Genomic DNA, 7212 nt, shown 5'->3' on the forward strand with positions numbered 1-7212 from the left:
GTTTTTCAAGACAGGGTTTCTCTGTGTAGACCAGGCTGGCCTCAAACAGAAATCCATCTGCCTCTGCCTCCCAAGTGCTGGGGTTAAAGGCGTGCTCTACTAGAGAGTTTTTGCTGAAGATTCTTGGATAGTGCCACTCACTGAGATGGACATTCTGGATCTTAAAAGGACAATGTTGGAAAGAGTGAGTTTGGTTATAGAACTATTGAGCTTGAGGTACTTGTAGGGTTCACAGGCTTTTTAAATTTCATTTCATTTCATTTCATTTCAAGACAGGGTTTCTCTGTATAACAGCCCCACTGTCCTGGAACTCGCTCTGTAGACTAGGCTGGCCTTGAACTCACAGAGAACTGCCGGCCTTTCAAGTGCTGGGATCAAAGGCTTGCGCCACACACTGGGCTGGGTTTGCAGGGTTGTAGGCCCTGAGATTCTGCAGAGAGGAGAGGGAGGAGCAGAAAGGGAGAGAGACTGGTTTAAGAAGGGTTGATATGGGAACGGTGGCTGAAATAGGAAAGCAAGGAGATATTAGGAGTGGGACGACCCTTGGGAGGAGAGAGGCAGCAGGGGACTAAGCAGAGAAGCTGAGGACCTTGAGTTTCAAAGACCAGGAAGAGCAATTATTAAAAAGGAGACAGTGGTTAAAATGATAAAAGCCATAGAAAGGTCAATACTCAGGAAGGAACATTTTCCGTTGGGTTTCTGTGACTAGTTCATTAGTGGCCTTGGCAGACACAGAAGAGTGGCTGAGAAGAAGGGAATGGAGCGATTCAGAATGGGAGGCTGTGTGTGTGTGTGTTGTTTGTCTGCTTTTAAGACACATAGTACACATATGAATACATATGTGTGTAATGACTGCACAATGGAGGTGCCAAGAAGAGGGGACTGAGCAACCAGGGAGCACGGGGACCTGTTCTCTGACATGCTGTGAGCACCGACAGAGATGCTGTGCCCCATGGTGGGGGCCGGGGGTGGGAAGTTCATGGGACTTCTCACTTGTTAGTTATGGTTTTCGGTTTTGTTTGCTTGCTTTTCTCTTTTTGGAGACCATGTGGACCTGGGTGGCTTCAGCCTCAGAGAGCTGCCTGCTATTATGGCCTCCTAAGTGTCCCGTTAGAGGTGTGGACATCACACCCAGCTACTTGAGGTTTCCTTTAATGGGAGTCTTAAAAGGCAGAGCTGTGAGATTTACTCATTAAATCCAGCATGCTTCATAGAAATACAAAAGTACTTCTGATAAGTCATGGGAGTTTCTCCTCCTAGATGATGGGTTTCTGTTTTACTCGGTGTTTGTTTGTTTGTTCCTTCTTTTCCTCCTCTCTTCCTGACATCTATGGTATGCTAAGCTTTATAGGAAAAACCTCAACACTTATTATATTTCTTATCATCTTTAATTTTGTTAATGACTTTTGTTGTCAATGAACACAATCATATTTAACTGGCTGGAGTCAATGCCTGCGTATGTCTTGTATTCATCTGTTTAAAGTTAACATCTCTTCCTGTAGACTGGTTTGTTTTTACATGTTAGTTATTTGTTATTTTATTGATAAATCTCAGTTTATAAGTCTCAAGTATTCCAGGTTGGCTCAAACTTACTAAGTAGCCAGGAATCATCTTGAACATCTAATCCTCCTGCCTCAGCTTCTTCTTCTTCTTCTTCTTTTTAAAGATTTATTTATTTTTATTTTTTATGTGTATGAGTACACTGTAGCTGTACAGATGGCCGTGTGCCATCATGTGGCCGCTGAGAATTGAACTCAGGACCTCTGCTCTCTCTGGCCCCGCTTTCTCCAGTGTAATACACTGTAGCTGTCTTCAGACACACCAGAAGAGGGCATCAGATCTCATTACGGATGGTTGTGAGCCGCCATGTGGTTGCTGGGATCTGAACTCAGGACCTTTGGAAGAGCAGTCAGTGCTCTTCCCCGCTGAGCCATCTCGCCAGCCGTGCCTCAGCTTCTTGAGTGCTGAGGTTATAGGTGTGGGCTGTCATGGGTTTATGTGGTACTGGGGGTTGAGTCCAGGATTTCATATATGATAGGAAAGGTATCTACCAACTGAGCCATATCCTCATCTCTCAGGGTAATCTCCATAGCCCCTGAGTATTGTCAGTGGGCACAGAAAAGTGGGCCTTGCTTAGGACCCTGGCAGCAACTTAAGTTGTTGAAGTACATGCCCTTGCCTGTCAGGCTTGGGGTGGAGGTTAGAGTGTAGGTTGGGTGCTGGCAGAATGCATCCTGTATTCCTGAAGTCCCCATACAGGTCTCATTCTGTCTGTCTTTTTAAATAAATTCCTTATTTTATTTTTTAAGCTACTAAGTTTTTACTTTTTTGTTTATTTATTTTGTGTATATGTGTGTGTGTGTTGTCTGCATTATGTCTGTGCACTATGTGCCTGCCTATTGCCAACAGAGGCATCAGATCCCCTGGGAGTGGATTTTAAGACAATTGTCAGCGGCCATCGGGATGCTGGAAAGCAAACCCAGGTCCTCTGGAAGAGCAGCCAGTGCCCTTAACTGCTAAACTATTTCTGTAGCCCCGAGTCTCATCCATTTAATTATGAGGGATTTAGGTTTTTATCTTCCCTTGTCTTCTAGACCTTGGAAGGCTGGGGGTTAGTTAGTGTATTTTCCCTGCTGAGGACACAGATATCAAACATAGCTTCGATAAGAAAATATCAGACACATACAGGTTTGCTACATGATCCCTTAGAACCTGGTCCTTCATACACGCAACTCCTGGCTGCGGTCTTCTCAATGCTGACTCTGGGATCCTGCCTCACCCCAACCTGGAGAATAATTAGTCCTCTAAGAAGCAGCTACGTGTGTCTTGCCTGGTGACTCAGGCTGGCACACAGCTCTGGGCTGAGCATCTGCTCTCCAAGCCTTAGCCAGCTGCACATCTTTGGTAGGTGAGACATTTCCTGGGCAACTTCTTGCTGGCAAAGGGTTCTGAGAGAGCTTCACATAGTCATGAGAGTTAGGACACTAGGAAAAAGAATACAACCATCGAGGGCAGAAGCCTGCATCTGAGTTATGCTTCTGATACTTTGGAACCAAGTCACTTTGGGGCAGCTACTTATTCTCTCTTGTTTTTGTTCATCTGTGATCCTTGATGTAATCTAATTTGACCAGGCCCTACTTATTTATTGATAATGACACTTGTACTCATTACTAACACTCAATTTTACTTTTTTCCACAATACAGAGGACTGAACCCGGGACCTAGTGCAGGCCAGGCAGGTGCTAGCTCAAAACTGACAGTTACTGACTAATAAGCATTCTACGTAGATTGTCTGACCTCAGTTTCTTCTTCTGTACAATGGGAGCAGCACTCCTCAGGCTGAAATAGGCATAAAAGGAGCCAGTGACGATGCATTTAGTGACCACAAGTGCGGTGCTTACCTTTTAATGTCTAGTTCTTGCTGCCCCGTGTCATCAGATGTCACTCCTCCCCATCGACACACGAATCTTCTGGAACTTAGAATTGGTTTGCTTTAGATCACCAGCTAGTGATATGCAGGCTCAAGATTCTGTCTGAAGGCCAGACTTTTATTTTTATCTTTTGGTTTTGGTTTTTCGAGACATGGTTTCTCTGTGTATCCCTGGCTGTCCTGGAACTCACTCTGTAGACCAGGCTGGCCTCGAACTCAGAAATGGGCCTGCCTCTGCCTCCCAAGTGCTGGGATTAAAGGCGTGCACCACCACCGCCCCCCGGCTGAAGACTTTTATCCTCTCTACACCTCTCAGTAGGATTGGCTCTGCCAAAGGTACAAGGTGGTAACCTTGGAACCCAAGAAGAGCCATTCGGGTCAGGCAGTAACCACCTAGTGTTTTCTATTTGCCCGGTACTGTGGTGGTTGCTTTAGGGAAAGACAACCATCAGTTATAGAAACCCTTGGGCTTATAGGTTAAGCATCCCAAATCCAAAACTCTCAACCCCAAAATATTTCCAACTCTAAAACTTTCCCCTGCTAGTGGAAGACCACAAGTGGAAAATTCTTACAGGACAGGTCTAAGTGAAGGCACAGGCATACTAACAATAGTGGAATCAAAAATGATTTCCAGGCTATGAATATATAAGGTATATATAACACACAAATGAATTTTATGTGTAGACTTGGGTCCATCCCCAAGATATTTTATTATGCATATACAGTTATTCCAAAATCTCAAAGATATCTGTAATTCAAAAACACTTCTGCTTCCAGGGATTTTGATGGGGGGACAGGTGTCTTGTAATTTGCAACACTAACCTTGAGTCCTGGTCTTTCTTGTAACAGCCTTCCTGGTCTCTGTTCTTAGATCCCTGGTGACTTCCTCCAACTTTACTTACCCCAACCTGTCCTTCGTGGGAGGGGCCTCAGGGCCAGTCCATTGCTTAGGTTTTCTGACTCATGAATACCTCAGGACTTTGTAGCCTAATGCCATCTTTCTTTATCATGTGCCACATCATCGTGTGTCTTGTAGGTGGCCATGCTTATCTCAGGTGCATATTACTGAACTGGCTTACCCATGATCCCTAGCACTGGGCACGTGATTTGACATCAGATGGGCTTGAAGCCAGGAACCAAGTCACTCACTGGATTTGTAATCCGTTCTATCCCACTAGAGAAAACAATGTATGTGCCTTTGAAAGAAGGAAATGGTGTGTCCTCCCTAAACAGGAGAAGGTGCCAATTAGGGTACTGAGCAAATGGTTTCCAAATGGGTAAATAAAGTCAGGAGGCTCCTGAGAACACCAAAGAAAGTCTAAGTATAGTGTCCATTTGAACACCTTTTTTTGTTTTAAACTATGTTTGTGCTCTTTTTTTGGTCTGGTTCTTGTCATAAGGATGAACCCCTAGTACACTGTACCTGTTCCTGAAGCCCATGCTTAGAAGGCTGGACTTATCTTTGGTCATGCCCGAGGTCTACAGAAAGAGTGCAATCACATTTCATTTCTGTTTGTCCCTCAGACCAGGCCAGTGGCGGAAGCATCGACTGGGCTTATGACCTTGGCATCAAATACTCATTTGCCTTTGAACTGAGAGACACAGGCTTCTATGGCTTCCTCCTGCCAGCCAAGCAGATCTTGCCCACAGCAGAAGAGACCTGGCTTGGTCTGAAGACCATCATGGAGCATGTACGAGACCACCCCTATTAGGGATCTGCAGAATAGATAAACACCATTAAAATCTCTGTGGTGAAAGCACAACTGGCTTCTGATCATTCATTTTTCTATCTCCAATCTGGAAACAGTATTTAGCCCCCTTCCCCACCCTCCAGGGGCTGGGGTTTGAATCCATCAACTTGTACTTGCTAAGGCCAGCACTTCCCCATTGAGCTTTGTTTCCAGCTCCTCATTCTCTGATTTCTGTTGTTCCCAAAGCCACAAGTCCCTGTGCTGTACCCGTGTATTTTTCTTTAATCTGTTCTAAGCAAACCATTCCCAGCATCCTTTAACTTTTAAAAGTGTACTAAGTTACACATGATATAACATTTACTGTTTTACCCTTTTCAGTCAAACTGTTTTGTAGTTGAGGTTGGACTTGAACTCTTGCCTGTACATCTTAAGTGTCAAGATCACAGGCATAGGCTACCACACCCAGCTCTTGGTTATTTTGGAGAAGTGGCTAACAAAGATATTTAAATATTTGCGTTGAGCACAAGGGTTAAGAGAAAGAGAGGTGAGGCTGGAGATAAAGCTCAGCACGCAAGAGCAGTGGCTGCTCTTGCAGAGGACCCCTGTTTGATTCCCACCCACAAGGTGCACAACCATCTGTAACTCCAGCTCCAGGGCATGTGATGTCCTCTTTTAACCTGAAGGTTACACAGTACATGGTAACCAGGCATACATGTGGGCAAAACACTCACTTAAAATGAAATAAATCTTTAAAAAGAAAGAATGAGAGGAGCTCAAAAGCAAGTAAGACACACCCAAGAGTTTGATATAAGCTTCTCAAAGAAAAGTCCCAGAAAATAAGAGTACAACTCGGGAGAGTTGTCTCTTGATCATGATTTTTTTTTTTTTTTTTTTTTTGAGATAAGGTCTTTCTATGTAGACCAGGCTGGCTCGAATTCACAGAGATCTGCCTGCTTCTGCCTTCTAAGTGCTGGGATTAAAGGCGTAAGCTATCATGCCTGGCCCCTTAATGATGATGAAGAAGAAGATGATGATGATTCTTCCTCTTCTTCCTCCTTCTTCAGGACAGATTTCTCTGTGTAGTCTTGGCTGTCCTGGAACTCACTCCGTAGACTAGGCTTACTCTTAGAGATTGGCCTGACTCTGTCTCCCAAGTGCTGGGATCAAAGGTGTGAACCACAACTGCCTAGCCCCCCCTGATTAATATATATGTGTATATATATATATGTATATATATGTATATATATATACATATGCATATATATACACACATATATATTATGTATACACACACATTTATTTATTTATTTATTTATTTATTTATTTATTTATTTGGTTTTTCAAGACAGGGTTTCTCTGTATAGCCCTCGTTGTCCTGGAAGTCACTCTGTAAACCAGGCTGGCCTGGAACTCAGAAATCTACCTGCCTCTGCCTCCCAAGTGCTGGGATTAAAGGCATGCACCACCACTGCCCAGCCCCCTTGATTATTATTATTATTGGTTTCTCGAGACAGGGTTTCTCTGAGTAGCCCTGGCTGTCCTGGAACTCACTCTGTAGACCAGGCTGGCCTGGAATTCAGAAATCCGCCTGCCTCTGCCTCCCAAGTGCTGGGATTAAAGGTGTGCATCACCACCGCCTGGCCCCCTTGATTATTTTTAAGGGTATAATTCAACAGCATTAAGTGTGCTCACTATGCTATGCCTCTATCATCAGTATCCATCTCCAGAACATTTTCATATCATCTCAAACTGAGACACGTACTCACTCATTAATTGGTAAATCACCATTGCCTTCTCCCTCTGGCCTCTTATAAGCCTTCTTGTACTCTATGAATTTTGCTATTTGAGGTACATCAGAACCAAAATCCCATAGCATGCATCACTCTGGATGGGACTTATTTCACATGGCATAACATTTCCAAGGTTTATCAATTTTGTAAGAAGACTCAATCCTTCATCTTGTGGTATGTATGTGTATGTGTTTAGCTAGGGTCTCACTAAGTAGCCCAGGCCTTCTTCCTGTCTCCATACATCAAACGCTTTATTTTAAACAGTGCAACATTTCAAAGTTGGCAATGGACTTAAGTTCCT

At 44.0% G+C, this 7212-nt stretch overlaps 1 protein-coding gene across 1 annotated transcript in view; it reads left to right on the forward strand.

Annotated features, from left to right (window-relative positions):
• The window catches only part of Cpa2 (carboxypeptidase A2), a 37399-nt gene extending 32206 nt beyond the window's left edge, over nucleotides 1–5193 (forward strand). Inside the window, exon 12 of the mRNA XM_031381064.1 lies at nucleotides 4955–5193. Coding sequence (XP_031236924.1) covers nucleotides 4955–5142 — 188 coding nt within the window. The 3' untranslated portion in view covers nucleotides 5143–5193. The remainder of the gene's footprint in view (nucleotides 1–4954) is intronic.
• Nucleotides 5194–7212: the final 2019 nt, after the last annotated feature.

The sequence above is a fragment of the Mastomys coucha genome, unplaced genomic scaffold (assembly GCF_008632895.1).
Source record: "Mastomys coucha isolate ucsf_1 unplaced genomic scaffold, UCSF_Mcou_1 pScaffold20, whole genome shotgun sequence".
Taxonomy (NCBI): Eukaryota; Metazoa; Chordata; class Mammalia; order Rodentia; family Muridae; genus Mastomys; species Mastomys coucha.